We start from the raw sequence: 21,975 nt of genomic DNA on the forward strand, positions 1-21,975 counted from the left end.
GGGAAAAAACCGTAGAAAACACAAATACATGGAGGCTAAACATTACGTTACTAAATAACCAAGAGATCACTGAAGAAATCAAAGAGGAAATCAAAAAATACCTAGAGACAAATCACAATGAAAACACGATGATCCAAAACCTATGGGATGCAGCAAAAGCAGTTCTAAGAGGGAAGGTTACAGCTATACAAGCCTACTTCAAGAAACAAGAAAAATCTCAAGTAAACAATCTAACCTTACACCTAAAGGAACTAGAGAAAGAAGAACAAACAAAACCCAAAGTTAGCAGAAGGAAAGAAGTCATAAAGATCAGAGCAGAAATAAATGAAATAGAAACAAAGAAAACAATAGCAAAGATCAATAAAACTAAAAGCTGGTTCTTTGAGAAGATAAACAAAATTGATAAGCCATTAGCCAAACTCATCAAGAAAAAGAGGGAGAGGACTCAAATCAATAAAAGCAGAAATGAAAAAGGAGAAGTTACAACAGACACCGCAGAAATACAAAGCATCCTAAGAGACTACTACAAGCAACTCTATGCCAATAAAATGGACAACCTGGAAGAAATGGACAAATTCTTAGAAAGGTATAACCTTCTGAGACTGAACCAGGAAGAAATAGAAAATATGAACAGACTAATCACAAGTAATGAAATTGAAACTGATTAAAAATCTTTCAACAAATGAGAAAGTCCAGGACCAGATGGCTTCACAGGTGAATTCTATCAAACATTTAGAGAAGAGCTAACACCCATCCTTCTCAAGCTCTTCCAAAAAATTGCAGAGGAAGGAACACTCCCAAACTCATTCTATGAGGCCACCATCACCCTGATACCAAAACCGGACAAAGATACTACAAAAAAAGAAAATTACAGACCAACATCACTGATGAATGTAGATGCAAAAATCCTCAATAACAGCCTAGCAAACAGACTCCAACGACATATTAAAAGGATCATGCACCATGATCAAGTGGGATTTCTCCCAGGGATGCAAGGATTCTTCAATATACACAAATCAAACAATGTGATACACCATATTAACAAATTGAAGAATAAAAACCACATGATCATCTCAATAGATGCAGAAAAAGCTTTTGACAAAATTCAACATCCATTTATGATAAAAACTCTCCAGAAAGTCGGCATAGAGGGAACCTACCTCAACATAATAAAGGCCATATACAACAAACCCACAGCAAATATCATTCTCAATGGTAAAAACCTGAAAGCATTTCCTCTAAGATCAGGAACAAGACAAGAATGTCCACTCTCACCACTCTTATTCAACATAGTTTTGGAAGTCCTAGCCATGGCAATCAGAGAAGAAAAAGAAATAAAAGGAATACAAATTGGAAAAGAAGAAGTAAAACTGTCACTGTTTGCAGATGACATGATACTATATATAGAGAATCCTAAGGATGCCACCAGAAAACTACTAGAGCTAATCAATGAATTTGGTAAAGTTGCAGGATACAAAATTAATGGACAGAAATCTCTTGCACTTCTATACACTAATGATGAAAAATCTGAAAGAGAAATTAAGGAAACACTCCCATTTACCCCTGCAATAAAACGAATAAAATACCTAGGAATAAACCTACCTAGGGAGACAAAAGACCTGTATGTGGAAAACTATAAGTCACTGATGAAAGAAATTAAAGATGATACCAACAGATGGAGAGATATACCATGTTCTTGGATTGGAAGAATAAATATTGTGAAAATGACTCTACTACCCAAAGCAATCTACAGATTCAATGCAATCCCTATCAAATTACCAATGGCATTTTTTACACAACTAGAACAAAAAGTCTTAAAATTTGTATGGAGACACAAAAGACCCCGAATAGCCAAAGCAGTCTTGAGGGGAAAAAATGGAGCTGGAGGAATCAGACTCCCTGACTTCAGACTATACTACAAAGCTACAGTAATCAAGGCAATATGGTACTGGCACAAAAACAGAAATATAGATCAATGGAACAAGATAGAAAGCCCAGAGATAAACCCACGCACCTATGGTCAACTAGTCTATGACAAAGGAGGCAAGGATATACAATGGAGAAAAGACAGTCTCTTTAATAACTGGTGCTAGGAAAACTGGGCAGCTACATGTAAAAGAATGAAATTAGAACACTCCCTAACACCATACACAAAAATAAATTCAAAATGGATTAGAGACCTAAATATAAGACTGGACACTATAAAACTCTTAGAGAACAACATAGGAAAAACACTCTTTGACATAAATCACAGCAAGATCTTTTTTGGTCCACCTCCTAGAATAATGGAAATAAAAACAAAAATAAACAAATGGGACCTAATGAAACTTAAAAGCTTTTGCACAGCAAAGGAAACCATAAACAAAATGAAAAGACAACCCTCAGAATGGGAGAAAACATTTGCAAACGAATCAATGGACAAAGGATTGATCTCCAAAATATATAAACAGCTCATGCAGCTCAATATTAAAAAAACAAACAACCCATCAAAAAGTGGGCAGAAGACATAAATAGACATTTCTCCAAACAAGACATATAGATGGCCAAGAAGCACATGAAAAGCTGCTCAACATCACTAATTATTAGAGAAATGCAAATCAAAACTACAATGAGGTATCACCTCACGCCAGTTAGAATGGGCATCATCAGAAAATCTACAAACAACAAATGCTGGAAAGGGTGTGGAGAAAAGGGAACCCTCTTGCAGTGTTGGTGGGAATGTAAATTGATATAGCCACTATGAAGAACAGTATGGAGGTTCCTTAAAACCTAAAAATAGAACTACCATACGACCCAGCAATCCCACTACTGGGCATATACCCAGAGATAAACATAATTCAAAAAGACACATGCACCCCAATGTCCATTGCAGCACTGTTTACAATAGCCAGGTCATGGAAGCAATCTAAATGCCCAGCAACAGACGAATGGATAAAGAAGATGTGGTACATATATACAATGGAATATTACTCAGCCATAAAAAGGAATGAAATTGGGTCATTTGTAGAGACGTGGATGGATCTAGAGACTGTCATACAGAGTGAAGTAAGTCAGATAGAGAAAAACAAATATCGTATATTAACGCATATATGTGGAACCTAGAAAAATGTACAGATGAACCGGTTTGCAGGGCAGAAATTGAGACACAGATGTAGAGAACAAACGTATGGACACCAAGGGGGAAAGCGGTGGGGGGTTGGCGTGGTGGCGGTGGGATGAATTGGGCGATTGGGATTGACATGTATACACTGATGTGTATAAAATGGATGACTAATCAGAACGTGCCGTATAAAAAAGTAAATAAAATAAAATTGAAAAATGCAAAAAAAAAAAAAAAAAAAAGAAGTGTGGCCACAGGCTCATGCCCATGAAATTCACTGGTATTATCATGTGGCTGATCACCTAGAATCAAACAGCCGGAGAGGACGGGAGGTGGATTACTAAGCACTCGGTTACAGTGCCAGAGGGAAGAAAACACCCTTCCAGCAGTATATGTTCTAAACCAGAGGTCAGTTTTTGGTGCCATCTCCCCCATGGCAGGATCCGTGGCCAGAGAACAAAGGGCTCTGGGAGTGGTCCCTCTCACTGTTACACCTAATCATTCACTAGAAGACTTTTTTGTTTTCGATCCTTGCAACCAAAGGTTTGGTGGATCTGAAGCTTCTAGCGTCCACAGCAGTAATTCTTCTGCCAGGAAACATGGTCATGGTTCCAATGAACTAGAAGCTAAGATTTCCCCTGTTCATTTTAGGCTCCACGTGCCACTAAACAGTCAGAGGAGAGGTTCTCTAGCCTGACTGAGGTGGTTGATCCTGATCTCCAGGGAAAATTGTGTTGCTGCTACAGAGCGGGGATGAGGAGGACTTGGTTTAGGGCAACTCTAATTCTTCTCTTGCTCTAAAGTTCTGGTCAGTGGAAATTGACAACCCAGTACTGTCAAGACCACCAAAGACTTGGATCCTACAGCAATGAAGGTATGTGTCATTCCATCAGGTAAAGAAACTCATCCAGCTGCGGTGCTGGAAAGGGCAAAGGGAACTTGCTTTGAGTGCTGGAAGAAGACAGCTGTGATTACCAGTTTAGGCCCTATTACCAGCTGCAAAAATGGGGACCGTAACAGCTGTGTCTATGTTTCTTTACTGTTTGCTCCTGTATGGGTTTCTACTGCTATCTGACGAATTATCACAGATTCAGCAGCCTAAAACAACACCCATTTACTAGCTCACAGTTCTGTAGGGCAGAAGTCCAGGAGCAGGGAGTTCCCTGGTGGCCTACTGGTTAGGATTCTGGGCTTTCACCGCCATGGCCCGGGTTCAATCACTGGTCGGGGAACTGAGACCCTGCAAGCCACGTGGCACGGCCAAAAAAAAAAAAAAAAAAGTCCAGGCGTGGCATGTATGGCTGCGTTCTCTGCTCAAAGTTTCAAAAGGCTAAAATCAAGGTGTTGGGCTGCATTCCCATCTGGGGCTCAGGGTCCTCTTTCAGGCTCACTTGGTTGTGGCAGAATTCAGTTCCCCGTGGCCAAAGGATTGAGGCTTCCTTATCCCTGCTGGCTGTCAGCCAGGGGCTACTCTCAGCTCCTCGAGGCCACCCGTATTCCTTCTCCATCTCCAAAGCCACCAATGGACAACTTCTCACGCATTAACTTCAAATCTCTTTCACCAGGAAGAGCCCTGGGCCTTTTAAGGGCTCTCCTGACTAGGTCAGGCTCACCCAGCTTAGTCTCCCTTTCATAAATGATTTGGGACCTTAACTGTCTCTGCAAAATCCCTTCATAGCAGTATCTAGACTAGTGTTTGATTGAAAAACTGAGAGAAAACACACTCCGGGTGTGTACAGCAGGGAGCAGGAATCTGGGGAGACTATCTCCGGATTCTGCCTACCACACCTCTCCTCACTTTAACCCGATTCCTTATTTGAAGAACACTAGTGGTAGTAAAGCTTTAGGTTTCCAGAGAGGTTTTTCTGGATTGAGATCGCCTCTTGATAAAATGGTAGTCAGTGGGATTTTGTGCATCCCGCTGATGGAGATGTGAATTTTTCACCCAGATGAAGAATGAGAGGGCATACTGAGGGAAGAAAGAGGAGAACCCTGCCAGATATTTCCTGTTTGTCCCTCATTCTGTTTTCCTCCTTGCTTTCTGCCCAAACAGAGGGACTGATGTTGGCTCCATCAATGGGTTCCCTTGTCCTTGGGCTCTGGTTGGTTTATCTAGTGGGGAGGCCCAGCAAGAGATTACAGGGCAGAAGGAGAGTCAGGTAGGGTATTTATTTCTCAGGTTTCCTTCCTACAGGCTGCCTCAGGCTGCCCGTGTCCTGCAACTGAGGGCTTCGGTTCCTCGTAGGACAGTTATCTCTGCACGACTTTCTCCTCCTGGATTTCAGTCCCCATGCCCCCATCCCCTTCACCCTTTTAGGCTTAGGAGGAATAACAGCTCTGCTGTTACCAGCCTTAGGTTGCTGCATTATCCCATGTATTTCCCCTACGGCCTGCCCACGTCTTCATAAATAGTCCCTTTATTCAATCTTCTGAATTATCCTAATTTGAGTGTGCCATCTGTTTTCTGTTTGGACTCAGTGATACAAGAACCTATTAAGAGATAGGCACGGGAGTGTGACAGATGGAGATACAAATATTACCTTTATTACCACTACAACTGACACTGGACAATATGGCTTAGGTCTGCTAGGCAAGCAGGTTGCTAATATTTCACCCCTGAGGTCAGCCCTGTGAGGGTTTATTACTGTAAAACTTATGGCAGAGGTGGGCAGAGTAGGGAGTGTGCCTTTTTACAGAGAGGAGGGAGGATGGGAATGAGCTGAGCATTTTGGCTCCTTCTTTCTGCCAAAGGAGTCACTCTCCTTCCCCTGGGGAAGACCGAGAAGGCGGGGCAGGCACCCAGAGACGTCTGTAGAGGGCAGACCTCCTTCAAAACGGGAATGCGAAGCCTGGTAGAAAGGTGGCACTCCTCCAACACTCTGAACAGCAAATGATACTTTAACTAAAGTCAAAGATAAGCAAGAACAGCCAAAGACTTAATATCCAGAATTTCTATAAAGAACATCTACAAACTGATTAATTAAAACATTAAGAATCCTACTGAAGAGTGGACAAAGTCTACAGATAAGCAATTCACAGAAGAGGGAATGCTAATGGCAAATATACATCTGGAAAGATGTTCAACTTCAGTCATAATGAAGGATTTGATTTTTTAAAATGTTTTTTCCCTGCTTCAGATTGGCAAGAATCCAGCGTTGATGAAGATGTAGAGAAACAGGCGCTCCTAGGCTGTCAGTACGAATGTAAACTGATAAAGCATTTTGAAGGGCAATTTGGCAGTGAATTAGAACTTTAAACGTGCATATCCTTTGGCCAAGCAAGTCCACTTTCAGAGATATATACTGGAGAAATACTCATATTTGTATCCACACACAAAAAGGCATATACAAGGATGTTTATTGTAATAGTGATAAATTGGAAGCAATCTTTTTGTCCATCAATAGGGGAAGGATAAAATTTTCATATTCTGGAATAAAATGCAGTTAAAAGAATGGCCAAAGAAAGGGAGAACAGTAAGATAGATTGAGTTTCTATATATATATATATATTCCCCCCCCCCAAGGAAAGACATCCTATAAGACCTCCTATATATAATGCTAAGTGGAAAAAAAAACAAGTTGCAAAAAATATATACCTAATACCATGGGTAGAATTCATGAGTGTAAAAATTAAACAAGGGAAGAATAAGATTCTGTAGTTAGGGTTATTGAGATTTTTCAAAATTCTAAACATGAAAAAAAAACCTTTCTGACTATCCACACTTGTACTCTTTGAGTCATACATTCACTGGTTGTATTTAAGTTTAAAGGTTGCATGTGGATGGGTATGTAATTAGCTAACACTCCATTAACTAATATGGCCAAGAGCCTTCATGTGTTCCTAACAACATGCATACGTAGGGGAAGTGCACAAGAAGAGTTTCTGGATGCAATCCAGCCACCCAGTAATAGAATAGAAACTAAAGATAAGGGCCAGTTATAGGAGCCTCCTTTTAAAGATAAGGATGTATAACATGGAACAGCAAATATTATTATATTCTTCCAAGAATATAATGATCGCTCATGCAAGCACAAATTTTGTAAAGTGATTCAATGCTGTTTTGTATAATGATGTTATTATTCAATGTACTGTGTGTGTGAAATGATTCTGTGTAAATGTGCTGAAATTTTAGTTATCGAGTCCTAATGTATAATAGAGGTATCACGGATATTCCTCTATGACATACTTGGATACAGTAGAAACCTATGAAAGAAAAATTTTACCAAAGGTTTAGTTTCCTTTTTGACACAGTTACAAGCTATCATGAATCTGTGTGATATGGACTATTACTGGTAAAATTGAGTAAAGTGGGAAAGTTACATTCCGAAGCCTTAGAAATGCAGACTCCATGGTTCCAACAAAAAATAAAGTGACACTAGATTCTGAACACATGGTTGGATGTGAAAATATATAACATGATATACGGAGCCTGATTTGAACATGTTGTATAAAAGTGATAAAAAGACTGGGAGCTCAAATAAGAAAGTTAAAATAGAAATGAAGATGCTCTTGTATTAGAGCAAGGTAGGAAAAAGCTTAATGAAGATCGGGTGAAATAAAAATCATCAGCATAAACTCATGACTTTGAAAGATAAAGATTCCCTCATAGACACTGAGACCCCTAAGTTGCCATGAGTCATCCAGTTTATCACTACCAGCTATATGAAATGATATAAATTCATGAAATGATATAAATACATAGCCCAAGTGCCCAGGGTCCAGGACTTCAAATTGCTTCTTGCCAAAAGCACCAAGTGTTTTTTGAAATGTGCACAATGCTTGGTCTTGGGATGGGAAAAGCAAGTTAGTTCTGAGACATCTCTTTTTTGGAAAGAATTAAGATGAAGCAGGAAGGCTAGCTTGATTGATTCCCTTACAGATGGTCCAAGCGAATACAACGCCTCTCTCGGTTTTTCTTGCCACGTCTCTCTGTACATCATTTCTACTCTCTCTGGCTGAGTGTCCCCATGAGGTATGGTTCTATTAAGAAGGAGAAAAGAGGGAACAGATGTGGGGTAGGCAACCTACAATGTCTATAACAGGTACTCTGGTTGGTCCAGCTTGCGTCAGGTGCCCACTCACTGACCAATCACTGTGGCTGGGAAGAGAGGATCTTATAAGAAGATGACAGCACCTATTCACACTTAAGATGAAGATGTGGTGAAAGTGATAATTCCCCCAAACAAGGGAACAGTTCCCAGAGGAAGAAAGGGAACCTCTACTAGATATCTATTGCTGCTAACAAATTACCCCACAACTCAGTGGCTTAAAATGACAAATGTTTACTATCAAAGAGTTTCTGTAGGCTAGAAATCGAAATCTGGGCGTGCCTTAGGTGGATGTCTCTGACTCAAACCTTGTCTGTCATGAGGCTGCAGTCAAGGTGCTGGTCAGGATCACAGTCATCTTAAGGCTCAGTGGGAGCAGACCTGCTTCCAAGCTCATTCACAGGCTGCATCAGCCCCTTGACATAGCTCTTTCCATAGGGCAGCTCACAATATGGTAGCTGGTTTTCCTCAGAGCAAGTGAGTGAAAGAGTGAGAGAGGGCACCCAAGACACAAGCCAAAGCCTTTTTGTAACCTAATCTCTGAGGTGACTTTGGACCATTTTTGCTGTATTCTATTTGTTTGAAGTGAATCTCGAGGTCCAGCCCATATTCAAGCAGAGGGGGCATGGAGACCAGAACGTGGAGATCACTGAGGACCATTTCACAGGCTGCCTAGCACAGGTTCTGAGCAGGTAATACAATCAAAGACCACTAGCTTGAGCAGTGACACACTGAATCCAAAAAGTAGTCATTCTAGTCTAATACAGACAAGCTGAGTCTGTAGGAAAACCTTGAGATTCTCATGATACTACAATGAGGATGTTAATAGAAAATGTGCTAACAGGTGGTAATAATGCATACAGAAAGTTTTAAAATTTTGTTCTTATTAAATATGGAACAGATACAAAATGATATTTATAAAATATGTGTAAGATATAAAGAGTAGTGATAAAACAAAGATGTGTGATCACACCACACCAGAGAAAGGGGACGACCATTACTCTTGAAGTCTCCAATGCCACTCCCTTCCCTCCCACTCCAGAGGTCACTATCATCTTGAATTTTGTGGTCATTATCACTTGCTCTTCTTTATAGTTTTACCACAGATGTTTGTAGCCCTACACAAGATATTGTTTGGTTTTCCCTGCTTTTGACTTCATGTAAATGGAATCATACTGTATATATTTCTCTGTGATTTGCTTCTTTCACTTACGATTATGTTTCTGAGATTTATCCATTCGATGTGTTCATACTGATGCTTTCAATTCGACCCAAACGTCACTAAGCTCTTCATATATTACTCTAATCCAGGAGCAAACTCAATTTTACCATTTGAGTCACCAGCTTTTTCTTCACTTTTATAAACAACACTGTAGGACTATACAACAACACATCTATACATGTATCAAGGGACATTTGAGTTAATTCCTTATTTTTGCTACATAAACAGTGGTGCTATGAACATCACTGAATTCTTTCCTGGTACAGTCGTGCACAAGGTTCTCCAGGAGATAAACCTGGGCAAGGAACCGCTGGATCAAAGGTATATGAATGTTCAGTTTTAAGAAATAATGCCAAATTATTTTCCAAAGTGGTTGTAGTGATTTATACTCCTATCAGCAGTGAATAAATGTTGCAGTTGTTCCAGATCCCTTCCAATACTTGCTATTGTCTGACTTTTAAGGGGTTTTTTTTCCTCCCCAATCTGGAAAGTATAAAATGAAATTTCATTGAGGTTTTGATTTGCATTTCACATATTAGTTGTAATATTTTTTACGACATTGGCAAGTGCAATCCAGTGGTCAAATGAGACTCTGAACTCTACGTGCAAGTGTCAGCCATTATCCATGTAATTATTTACAAGCTGTTGTTATCTTAACTGATCATCATACCTGTACAAGTTCTTTGATTAAAAGTTAAATGCAAAGAATCAAGATTTGTAATAACTTAGTGTAATGCTTATGTTGCAAAGTGGGTTAAGATATAAACAAATGGTGACTAAAGAAAATAATTGTCATGGGCATTGTACCTCTCGTGTATATATTTTGATACATTATGTAAAGGTGGTTGTAAGGGAATTAAGGGAAAAAGTGAGTCATGCACATCTAGTTTATACATCATCTCTGCTGCCCTACAGGGAATACAAGCGAAAAAGGAGTGGAACCATTGGAGGCTGGACAAATTTTGTTTCTGGTACAGACCCCAGCAGATGGTGGTGCTTTGAAAGTCTTAAATAAAATTTGCATACTCAGATTTACAGTGAAGTGTTAATAAGGAATTACTTACCTTAGATGTTACTCTGTATTGCCAACCATGGATCATAAACACACTGAAGTTGGGATTGATTAAAATGTTAAACTTAGTGAGGTCACATCCTGATTGGACAGTACCCAAGAAACACGTTCCAGGAGGAGTCTGAGTTCCAAGTATACTGCCAGCTGCAGGGGGGCAGGAAATCTGGTGATCAGTCATAGCTGGTGGCAGTCCGTGCTTGGAGGCAGAGCTGAAGAAACAGTACCTGCCAGGCACTTGGATTAACTCTGAGTTGAGCCTGGACCCCAGGTGTCTGGGTGAGCCTGACTTGGGATGCAGGAGAGCAGTGACAGGAAGACAGCGGACGCTGGGTGCTCCCGATGTTGCACTTCAAGCTGCTTTTTGTCAAAGCTAGTACAGGAAGCAGATCGAGATGACGTCTATGAATGTACTGTCCAAGTGTAAACTGACAATATTTTTGAAAAGCCATATAGCACAGTCGTCAAGAACTTAAGCATGCTCCTATTTTTTCACCCAACTTGGAATCTGCCCATTCAGTTGGGTTAGTGTGGCTGAAATATTGATTAATCCATTCGAATGATCTGAAGAAACATTAAGAGGTTACAGACACAGAAACCCGGGAAAGTCTAAACATCCTGGCCTTGGGAAGCGTAGACCTGGGAGCTGCCGTGGGTTTGGCCAGTCCTGAGAACTCTGCAGCAGCGGTATCTCAACGTGCTCCCCTTACTCACAGTCCTCAGTTTCCCACCCCCTCTGCTCCAGCTTTTCTTTACCACCTGACTCCTGCTTATTTAGTTTCTACAGCCACAGTCATCTTCTGGCAAACCCACCTCCTACTTGGCTCTCAGTATTTCCTTGTTTGAACTCTCCAAGCGGGAACCTGATTGGCCAGACTATCTTTCCAAATTGGACAAATCAAGGGTCTTGGGCTATTCTATGGATTGGCTGCCCTTGGATCAGATGTCTTTCCGTGGTCCAATCAGCCGGGCTTGAGAGGGGACAGCCCGCCCATAGCCGCTCAGTGCGGAGTCCAGGGGTGGGGGCAGTTTTCCTTATAAAGGACTTCGTACTTTGTTCCTACAAAAGGAACCTAAGAGAACGATTCAGAGATGGGACCAAGAAGTGCATTAAAATGCTTTTATAGCGCACGCGCACACACACGTTGAACTCCCTAATGACCATCAACAGAGTAGCATGATCAATTCTGGGCTGTCCAGGTGCGGAACAGTGAGCAGCTAATTCAAGGTTGTCACGGGAAATGCTCACGAAATAATATGCCATAAAACCTTATATACACTATGATCAGGGTTTTCTAAGAAAAGACTGCGCGTGTTTAGCTTTTGCTCTGTACGGGAAAGTTAATGGGTGAGTGGTGCGGCACACACTTTCAAATGTTCCATAATGAACAGGTACTCTGGTTATAAAGAAGGAAAACACGAAGCGTTTGTTAGCGTCCACGCTCCTTCACGTTAACTGGGGCCGCGCCCTCTCCCCGCGCCGCCCTCTCCTGTCAGGGAAAGTGCACTTTTCTGGCCAGTCCGCGGTTTTTACGACGCACGGCTTTCCCAGCCGGAGAGAGCCCCAGCTCGCGGCGCCAGCGCGCCCCCGCCCGGCGAGGCCGGGCTCCTCCGCCGCCTCGGCGCCCGCCCCGCTCCCCGCGCGGGCCCTCAGTCCCTTCCTTTCCCCAGCCCCGCCCGCGGCTGCCGCCTTCCGGCTGCGCGGACTCTGCTCCACGCGCGCTCCCGGCCGGCCATGGCTCCGCTGCGCTTCTCGGCCAACGTGTCGTGGCTGTTCTCCGAGCTCCCCGGCCTCCCCGCGCGGCTCCGAGCCGCGGGCAGTTCGGGTTTTGAGGCGGCCGAGGTCGGCTGGCCGTACGGGGAGCCGCCGGAGGCGCTGGCGCGCGCGGCGCGGGAAGTGGGGCTGCAGCTCGTGCTGATCAACACGCCCCCGGGTGCGCCGTGGGGGCCCGGGCCCGGGCGGGGCGAGCCGGGAGCGCGAGCCGGGAACTGAGGGCCATTCTCTCCGCAGGAGACCGAGAGAAAGGGGAGATGGGTCTGGGGGCCGTTCCCGGGAGGCAGGCGGCCTTCCGAGATGGGCTGGAGCAGGCTGTGCTGTACGCCAAGGCTCTGGGCTGTCCCAGGTATCCTCCTCTCTCCAATCCCCCGCCCCCATGACCCACGAGAGAACAGGCCGCCGGGGCTTGAGAGGCTCAGGGGTCCGAGCGCACTGGCCCTTCTTCACCCCTTCCGTCTGGGTCCCTTGTAAATTGCCTCCTGTATTTCATCTGTTGTGTGTCACTCTCAGTTTGAAACTCTTTCTTGCTCAACTCTTGCTGGGATCCCATGCTGGGAGCTCAGTTTGACCTGGGAGATAGATAGCACAGTAAACAAACGGAGTGATCCATTTGAGGACAGGTCAGTTCAAGGAGGCTGTGGGAGCAGGTAGGCAGTAACTCTGTCTGGGATCAGAGAAAGCTTCTTACAGGTAGTAAGTAGTGGGTCTCTAGTGGGCACTTGCTTGAGGTAAGGAGCATTCCAGTCAAGGATGCAGGGGCCAAAGGCTAGAGGGGCTTGGTGTGTTCTGCAGAGTTTACGAGGCTGGAAATGTAACCTGTCTGCTTTAGAGGTGGCTGAGAAGGATCAGGTGGTGAAGTGAGGGGGACTCAAAGTGGGGCTGATCTCATAAACGTCAAATCCTGCACAGAGCAACCAGGCTGAGAAGGAACTGGCAACAAGGGGTTATTAAGGGGGTGGAGGGGTGTGTGTGCACAAGACAGATGGGAAGCTAAGAAACAGATGAAAGGAGGAGAGACAAGCAGCGCGGAATTCCTGAGAAGGGTAAGGGTCAAAGTAATTTTTTAAAGGTGAGACTTAAGCATGTTTGCAGGCACGAGGAGAAGGGGCACAGAAAAGGAGAATTTGGAAGTACAGGAGGGGCTAAGTGAGAGACCTGGGGAGATGGGAAGCTGGCATGATCAGAGAGCAGCTGGAAGAGGTGCTCCCAGGGAGCAAGGGAGTGAAGGCTCGCGCTTGGAGGATGGACTCCACAGCCCCCTCCAGGCCCATTTCCCCCACAGGATTCACCTGATGGCTGGCCGAGTGCCCCAGGGGGCTGATCGAGCAGCAGTCAGGGGTGAAATGGAGACAGTTTTTCTGGAGAACCTGAGGCACGCAGCTGGGGTTTTGGCTCAGGTGAGACAGTGAAAACACATACAGACACACATGCTTCATGAATGTCTGTGTGTGTGGAGGGGATGCACAGTGGGGAGGGCAGTGAGGCACAAGCATGGGCCCCAGTCCAGGCCGGAGGGATTGGTGACGGGCTTGATCGGTGATTGACTGAGGGGATACAAACCTCAGGGAGAGCTCTACTCATGGATCCCGCCTGGTACTAGGAGAACCTTGTGGGGCTGCTGGAACCCATCAACACCCGCATCACGGACCCCCGGTACTTCCTGGATACGCCCCAGCAGGGTAGGACCCCAGCCCTGTGTCTCCTCCTGTCCCTTGATTCTTGTGCCCTCCTTGAGTCTCATGGCCCCCTCCCCGGTTTCTCTCCCAGCGGCAGCCATCTTAGAGAAAGTTGGAAGACCCAACCTCCAGTTACAGATGGTAAGTGGGAGAGAGGGAGTGCTTCTCAGAGGGTCCATGGGCCTGTGTTCTCCAAATCCAGGCAGAATGGTGTGGCCTGCAGGGTCTGTGACTGTCGGAATCTCTGCCCCAGGACATATTCCACTGGCAGATCATGGACGGCAACCTGACAGGGAATATCCGGGAGTTCCTGCCCTTCGTTGGTGAGGGCCCCTTTCTTGGCTTCTTCCTAGTCTGCCATGCTGCTTCCTCTGTCCTCCCACTCTTTCTACCCCCCCACATCTGCCCACATCTGCCCCCAGGGCACGTGCAGGTGGCACAGGTCCCGGGCCGAGGGGAACCCAGCAGCCCTGGAGAGCTGAACTTCCCCTATCTGTTCCAACTGCTGGAAGATGAAGGCTACAAAGGCTTTGTGGGCTGCGAGTACCAGCCTCGAGGTGAGGGTGGGCTGAGCTCCAGGCCTGGCCCTGGGGAAGGGGATCTGGAGGGACAGGTGTCGGGCAGGGGCTGTTTTCCTCCTCATGGGTTGAGACGCCTCGGGTCCCTCTCCCCTCAGGAGACACGGTAGAGGGCTTGAGTTGGCTACGTTCGTACTGGGATAAGCGGGGCCGCCCACAGGCTGGCCAGTGAGGTCCTGCGCTCCAGCCACACACCTCTGGGACGGTGAGCTGCACATCCCGAGTCTCCTCTGAATTAAAGACAATCTGCTGAAGGTTTCCATGTGTGTATGTTATTGGAGGGGGAAGGGGAGGGACACACAGTGTCTAACTTTTCGGTTTCTTTGGGTCACTTCCTTCCTGCAGAGAAGGGACATACAGCTCACGTTCAAGTCCTCCAGTCTGTGCCAGTGTTGTTGTGGAGATGGGAGAGCTTTCGAGCCCACCACCTCACGTACAGATGAGAAACCAAGGGTCCGAGAGCAAAGGGACTCACCCGTGGTCACAGATGCTTCAAAGGCAGAGCTGGGATTGGAACCCAGGTGTCTTATCTCAGTGGCAACTGTCCAGCAATAATGTCCCAGTGGGAAGTGAAGAGCACAGGGCTCAAGATGGGGGTGGGGGAGGCGGGTGGCTGACAGCAAGCCAAGACGCGGAGGCAGGATTCAGGCAGAGGAGCTCTAAGGGGTCTACGTGCCACCTGATGTGAAGAATTCCCAGACTCCACCAAGTGAGCAGGGAGGAGGAGTCTCCTTCTGGAATGGCCCAGGGACCTGAGGTGGCATGGGCACCTCAGGGAGGTGACCGGACCTTCTGGATCCCTGGGCTGGTCAGTGGCAGCGAGTGTTTAGGGAGGGCAGCTCCTGCTACCAGGTCCCCAAGACACATTCACACAACCTCTGGCATCCCTCAGTGTCCAGTCTTGCCTGGGGGCCCAGAAAGGCTGGTCAGTCCTGCTGCAAGTGGGCAATCCTACAGAGCCATAATTTGAGGACATTCAGTGGTCCATCCCTCAGAGGAGGCGGGTCCAGAGGGTGAAGCAGGCTGTGTTGATGACGGACTCCAGGTGGTGGTAAGTAGAGACCAGCTGGGCAGGGGGGCTCTCGCTGTCCTGGGGCTGTACCGGGAAGGGCTCTCGGAAAACCACTGTCAGAGACTGGGGAACACGGGGCGGGGGTGGTGAGAGGAGGGCAGGCTGAGCCCAGGGAGCAGGGCTCCCCAACCTCAGCAGGCTCTGGGATGGAGCATTTGGGGTACAGCCTCCCACTAGGCTGACACAAAGCCCCTCACTGCCCCCTCCTGTTCTCACCGTCTTTCCCAAGTGGGAATCCAGAAACACTAACACAAAACAGTCAGTGAACTTCTGATTCAGCACAACCTGTAGCAAAAGACAAAATGAGATGCGGAGTGAGGCACAGACCCTCCCTGAAGGCATCCTGAAAGTGGGACCAGTCTGAGGAAGGCCCGCTTCCATCACCACACCTGACCCCAGCTACACTGTACAGTCACCCAGGACCTCCTCCAAGCCCAACCTCGGTCCTCATCCTCACTGGCTCCCGGTTAGCCTGTCCAGCCTCGTCAGAATGAACGAGTGGTACTTGACTGGAAGGCCCTGCATAAGCTGACACACTGAAGCCCATCAGCAAAGGAGGGTTCTCTCCCCTTGACATGAGCCCTCCTTTGCTTCTGGGTTTTGTTATCTCTGGCTTCCCTGATGTCTGTCCCTGGTGCTCAGCTTTGTGATCTCTCCCTGGGCAGTTTCTTCTATGCCCAGCTTCAGTCACCACCTGTTTGTGTAAGTGCTGCCTACACCTCTCTCCTGAGCTCCAATCCCCAATGCCCATATACCTTCTAGACTATGGTCCTTGAAGGTCCTCCTGGGCCTCAGACTCAATTCTTCACCCTTCCCCCAAACCCACTCCTGCTTCAGCATTCCCACCACCCACAGAAGCATCCCCATCTGCTCACACCCACCTGCACTACTGCAGCCTTACCCTAACTAACCTCGGCTTCTCTGGGCGATGCTTTGTCACACCTTGAAACTAGTCTTCCGCACAAGCACTATGTCGCAGGACCCCTTACCACAGACCAAGTACCTTTTCTTTTGAAATCTTCTCTTGAATGTCTCCTCTCCTGATCGCTGCTCTCGTTGGGGCCATCCTTTAGGCTCTCAATCCCCAGGCTTGTGCCCACTGCCATAGCTCTCCCCTCTACCTGTCCTTCCCAGCAACTTGTCAACCTCTACTGTGCACACCAATCACCTGCGGATCTGGCTGAAAGGCAGGTTCTGAGCCAGCAGGTCTGGGGTGGGGTCTGAGAGTCTGCACTTCGGTCAGCTCCCAGGTGGTGCTGACGCTGCTGGTGTGAGGGCCACACTTTGGTGAAAAGGCTTGAAAGCCCAGGAAGTCCTTTCTGGGACTGGAACCTCCAAGACCAACCACTCACAAGGTTCCAGAGCTTGGCCCTCAGGATCGCTAGCCAAAGTTTGTGCTTTTGTGAGCCCTGAGGGCACAGCTCTAGGTTATTCTCAGTGAATCACATGCTGTGGCTTGGTGCTTGAAGGGTTTTACATCCATCTACCGGTGTGGTCACTCCGTCTCAGCCTCCCTGTTTAGTCAGACTGGGGTTCTTTGAGGGGGACCCTGTCATCTCTCTGATGAGGATTTCTGCTGTGTCTCCCCTTTCAGAGGAAGGTCAAGGAGACTTACCAGGTACTGAGTTCCCAAGTCTGGGCTCTGGAAATGGCGACAGCTCTGGGGAAAGCGGCTTAGGAGAACCTTGATCAGGCTCTGGTACCAGGAGACCGTCATAGACAGGAAGCAGTCCTAGGGGAAGGTCCACAGCCATGGATCTGCTGTTCCAGAACCACCTCTGAGACCCTTGCAACCTATACCCTGGCTGCCAGTGGAATTCCTAGCATCCATCCCAGCCCCTTCTGGAACCCACAGCTGCTTACCAGCTGGGGGTCGATGTCCCCAATGGATTTGGCATGGACTGCTTCTAGGAGCTCCTCCAGCTCGGCCAGGGCCAGGCGCCCCCCTAGTCGCAGCCGATCAGGTCCTGGTGGTTCCAGCAAGAAGAGGCGCTTCCAAAGGGTGTCCCGACGGCAGTGCCCTCCAGCCAGCCGTACCAGCTGAGCCAGCCGTGCCCGTGCCACGCCCACCTCTGCAGCCAGTGGGGGGAAGAGGGGAGCCGGTCCAGGGGCCAGACCAACCCCTGAGGCCTCCCCAGGGCTACCGGCTGAGCTCCCAGGAGCCTCTGGCTCAGGGGGCAGTCTGGGCGGCTTCCGGAACCGGCGCATGTCAGCAGTGAGTCTGGGGAAGAGCTCTCGTTGGCTGGTGAGCACCACGAAGAACTGCAGCCTAGGGTGGGGAGGGGACAGGAGTGTGACGGTCACAGCAGGAGAGACACGGGGCAACAGCACGGAGCGGCTGGGCAACGGGAAAGTTCAAGGCAGGGGATCTGCTGACCGCAGAACGTGCCGCTCGGCCTCTCCTTGCTCCTCAAAGGGTGCGGCACAGTGACAAACAAGCAGAGACACGTCGAAGTCGTCCTGGTGACGAAGTCCCTCAGAGTCCAGGTAGGAGCCAGAGCTGTGCAGTGGGGGTTGGGGAGACGTCAAGCCTGAGGTTCTGATGAAGCCAACCCCACCCCTTCTGCCCAAGAAAACACGGGTCCCCCACTGCAAGGATAGCCCCGACTGCAGCTCCAGGCATCCCCTCTCGCCTTACCTGTGCCACGCCGACACCAGGGCGTACTCGTTATGTTCCGGGCCTCCTGGCCGGGCCATCCGCAGTGGCTTCATGTGGTAGGAGCTGGCATGGTCGGCCACGTAGTTGTACAGCTGGTGGGCAGCAATGAGCGGAGTGGGGAGCTCCAGGGTCCCTGAGGGGCGAGTTACAGGAGACACTGAGTCTGGGACAGACACAGTGATCTGGTGGGGCCGGAGGATGGGAATCCCTGAGGCTCTGATTGGCAGGCAGGCCGATTCTTTCTGGGGAGTTCCTGAGGGACATGGAGATGGGACAGAAGTGGCTCAGGACACACAGGGGGCAGGGTACACACGACACAGGATCTAAACTTTGCTTGCTATGAAAATTAAACCAAACTTGCTATGAAAACAGACTGGGAAGAACTTAAGACAGAGACATGGGGACAGGGTCCAGGTGACATGAGGTGACTGACCATATAGGACAGGAGAGGCAGAGACAAGGTCTGGCCCCCGGAAGTGGTCCCCCCGGCCCTGGCTTGAGACACCTGGCGGCCTGTTCTTTTTTGGGTTCACTGGCTTGCCCCTGGGCACCGACCTTGGTAAATGTGATTGCGGCCGAAGTGGGGCCCATCAGGGTGGTGGGCCAGGAAGTGTCGCAGGAAGGTGGTGAGGTGGTAGCCGTGCCGCAGCACCAGGTGGGCGCCCAGCACGTGCTGGTGCACGAGGCGCAGGTGGAAGTCGTAGCTAAACGAGTGCACATGCATCAGGTCCCGCACCTTGTCACACTCCTCCGTGAACAGCATGGACAGCTGGGGGGGTGGGGGGGGGACCAGGTCAGGAAACAGTGGCAGGCTGCCCGCACATCTCACTTCCCTCCTCTTGCCTGGGAAACGGCAGCTCAAGATTCACCCCGTCGCCGTGGGCCCCTCTACCAGAAACACTTCCATGAGAAGCCCTCCTCATTACATTATGCAGTGTTGTAACTCTGTTTACCTGAACTGACCATTTTGAGACATGAACCTTTTTACTCTGTATCCCAATCTCCACTCAAGTCTGGCACAGATTCACTCACGCAACAAATACTTGTCGAGTGCCTACCACGTGCCTACCTGGTACTGTTCTAGTTGCTGGGGATACAAACCCCTACCCTCAAGGAGCTTACAGTCTAGTAGTGGGGAGATAAGACAATAAATATTAGGCAGAGTAAATGAGTAAATAGCATGTTAGTAGATGGTTATGGAAAATCAAGCAGTAAATAAAACAGGTGTGGTTTTAAACAGGGTGGTCAGGGTAGGCCAGGTGTGTAATTACTTACTATTAGAAAGGTTTTCCTGGTCGCTTCCCATCTCTCCAGCTTTATCTTCTCATCAAATTACTTGCTCTTCCCAAGTATACCACATATTTTCTCTACGCTTTTGTACCTGCCGTTCTCTTTGCCTGAATGCTGCTCCCCCTGATCCCCAAAGCTGGCTGACTCCCACTCATTTGTAAAGCTTCATCTGGGACATCCTGCCAAGGCTAGTCCAGGGCTGGCCTCCTCTAATTCATCTGTGAATGAATGAATGAATGAACGAACGAACCATTGATGGAGGAAGAAAGGAGGGCAGAGACACAGAGCTGGTGCTTCTCTTGGTGGAAATCAGCGTTACTGAGAGTGTGTTAACAGTTGGATAGGTGATGCTAGAATGGCAGAATCTACCTGACCGTGCCCTTGGGGGCACTGGGCATAAAAATTAACAGGAAAGGAAATCAATGACTGTAGAAGCAGCAGTTGCCTCGGAGTCAGAGTAGCTCCATGACCTTGGGTAAGTCACAACCTCTCTGCTTCAGTTTCCTCATCTACCATGGAGATAAAGGAAAGGTCCTCATAAATTTAGAGCTGCGTGATAAACTGCAGTAACCAAGGATGAGCCTCAGAGTCAGAGACCCAGCTTGCAACCCTAGTACTGCCAGCAACTAGCTGTGTGCCCTGGGGCACATCACTTAACCTCTGTGAACCTCAGTTTCCTTACCTGTACAGTAGGAGTAAAGTTCTCCTCTTCCCTTAGCATGTACACTAAGCAGTTAATAAATACGTAATAGCTATAATAATGCAACTTAGAAATCTAAGTAAGGTTAGAGATTAGATATGTAGGGGCAGAGAGAGCCAAACTGGGTGGAGATCAGGGGGCAGGGCAGCCAGGACTTCAGGAAGCTCAAGAGAATATTGGGGTGGGTCCTTCCCGCCAATACTACAGCAAAGTGTGAAAGAGTGCCTGCCTGTCCTATCTGCCTTCTGTGCCCTGGCCCAGGTAGGTTCCTGCACTCAAGTCACCAAGCTTTCCTGGATCTCACTATCCTGTGATGGCTAGACCAGGCATCCACACCCAAGTCAAAGGCAACCACCTGTGGGCTGGATCTGAGCTGTCCAGATACAGGAAAAGTTTGTGCCATCTGTACTGGCGGGCGACAGACCGCACCCAGTCAGACCCTGATCTCTCAGAAACTCAACTCGAGGCACAAGGAAGGCAGAAGCCTAACAACGAAGGGGCCGAACTCACTCAAGGCTGGAGGGCTTCGGGTCTCTGACCACACTCAGTCCCGACTCATTCGTTCTGAGCCCTCTTGAGTGCTCAGAACCTCATGGGGTGCAAAAGCCCTGCCTTCAGGCAGTCAGACAGGGACAGAAATAACAACTGAGTGTGGGGGCTGTGCTGTGTGGGTGGGGACTCTAGTCCACATTCTAAGTGTTAGTGACTACATGGACAGTGCCAGGTTGTCCCCAGCCCTAGATTAGGCCAGGACTGCCCATGGCACTGACCCACGCATGTGTCAGATTACCCGCTCTGCTCAAATGTCCTGTCTACCCATCTATGGTCAGTGCCAGAACGACCACAGGGCCAGACCAGCCACTGTGCTGCACTGCCTTCTGCCCCCGGCGCCATGGCTGAATACAGCTCTGGACTACCACAGAGTAAGACTGGCGCCTGAGGCGGTCACAGCACTGGAATGGCCCAGCCGCCTGCAGCACCAGATGGTCCCTGGGGCTGCACTGACTACGCCTGAGACCCCACGGCCCTCCATCCCCACCACGTACCTGAGAGTTGACAGCTTGCCCCATGGGGATTCGGGAACATTCCAGGGCAAACTGTTTGACACAGAAGTAACAGCCCTGGAGAGAGGATGAAGATGAGGTCAGGAGGGCAAGAGACAGGTGGGCCTGGCTCTCCCGTGTAGTGCTTCTGCTCACCTGGAAAGCCAGCTCCATGAGGATGATGCCCCCGGGCAGTGCCCGCTGCAGGTGGTACGTGGTCACTGGAGAGCCAGTGCTCTGCAGAAAGGAAAAAGACTGGGGTTCAGGGGCATGGGCAGGGGGCTCACCAGCCTCAGACCATCGGGGAAAAAGTCCCCTGGGTCAGTGACTTTAATGGTGTCAGGCTGGGATCAATGACCTCAGTCATCACCCAGAGCCCCTGGCTTTAGGCCTTGGGCAAATAATTCAGGCTCAGTGATGCTGGTGTCTGAGGCATCACTGATTTCACTCTTGGGGAAGGAACACAACGACGTGTTACCTTGGGGCTCCCTTCAGTCTTGGCTTTCGGGCAGGAGAAGGAGCCCCGACCTTCTGTTCCAAGGATAGCCATGGCCCGCAGCCGGCTGGTGCTGCAGAAAAGGAAGAGGGACAAGGGGGTGAGGCAGGCCAGTGGGGTGAAGGGTTACGGCTATCAGACCCAGAACCCATTTCACGTGGAATCGTTCGGCAGGAGAGGAGACAGGCCCAGAGAAGGGAAGAACCTGCCTGGGGTCCCACGGTGGGTAAGTGGCAAGGCTAGGC

The 21,975-nt window shown here is 48.3% G+C and overlaps 2 protein-coding genes across 9 annotated transcripts in view; one reads left to right on the plus strand and one right to left on the minus strand.

Moving 5' to 3' along the window:
- Positions 1-12,098: 12,098 nt before the first annotated feature.
- On the plus strand, positions 12,099-14,728 carry HYI (hydroxypyruvate isomerase (putative)). 5 transcript variants are annotated; one of them, XM_082433965.1, is made up of 8 exons: positions 12,103-12,373; positions 12,451-12,562; positions 13,499-13,613; positions 13,817-13,895; positions 13,984-14,033; positions 14,146-14,215; positions 14,326-14,449; positions 14,569-14,728. In XM_082433965.1, the coding sequence occupies exons 1-7, from the start codon at positions 12,175-12,177 to the stop codon at positions 14,406-14,408; spliced, it is 708 nt and encodes a 235-aa protein (XP_082290091.1). In that variant the 5' UTR covers positions 12,103-12,174; the 3' UTR covers positions 14,409-14,449; positions 14,569-14,728. The 5 variants fall into 5 exon arrangements, 4 of the variants coding, with proteins under 4 accessions (XP_082290091.1, XP_082290090.1, XP_082290092.1 ...); XM_082433966.1 differs by having other exon boundaries at positions 12,104-12,373; positions 13,817-13,869; positions 14,315-14,449; XM_082433967.1 differs by having other exon boundaries at positions 12,107-12,373; positions 14,315-14,449.
- SZT2 (SZT2 subunit of KICSTOR complex) overlaps positions 14,721-21,975 on the minus strand; it is a 51,502-nt gene continuing 44,247 nt past the window's right edge. For 3 of the 4 annotated variants that reach the window (XM_082433825.1, XM_082433826.1, XM_082433824.1), the window contains exons 63-72: positions 21,713-21,803; positions 21,391-21,471; positions 21,238-21,312; positions 18,757-18,970; positions 18,181-18,454; positions 17,920-18,042; positions 17,406-17,811; positions 17,158-17,274; positions 15,759-15,827; positions 14,721-15,605 (exon numbers count right to left, since the gene is read on the minus strand). In XM_082433825.1, coding sequence (XP_082289951.1) covers positions 15,462-15,605; positions 15,759-15,827; positions 17,158-17,274; positions 17,406-17,811; positions 17,920-18,042; positions 18,181-18,454; positions 18,757-18,970; positions 21,238-21,312; positions 21,391-21,471; positions 21,713-21,803 — 1,594 coding nt within the window. In that variant the 3' untranslated portion in view covers positions 14,721-15,461. The remainder of the gene's footprint in view (positions 15,606-15,758; positions 15,828-17,157; positions 17,275-17,405; positions 17,812-17,919; positions 18,043-18,180; positions 18,455-18,756; positions 18,971-21,237; positions 21,313-21,390; positions 21,472-21,712; positions 21,804-21,975) is intronic. The other variant, XM_082433827.1, reaches the window with a different exon arrangement.

Source organism: Balaenoptera physalus (genome assembly GCF_965194825.1).
Source record: "Balaenoptera physalus genome assembly, chromosome: 1".
Taxonomy (NCBI): domain Eukaryota; kingdom Metazoa; phylum Chordata; class Mammalia; order Artiodactyla; family Balaenopteridae; genus Balaenoptera; species Balaenoptera physalus.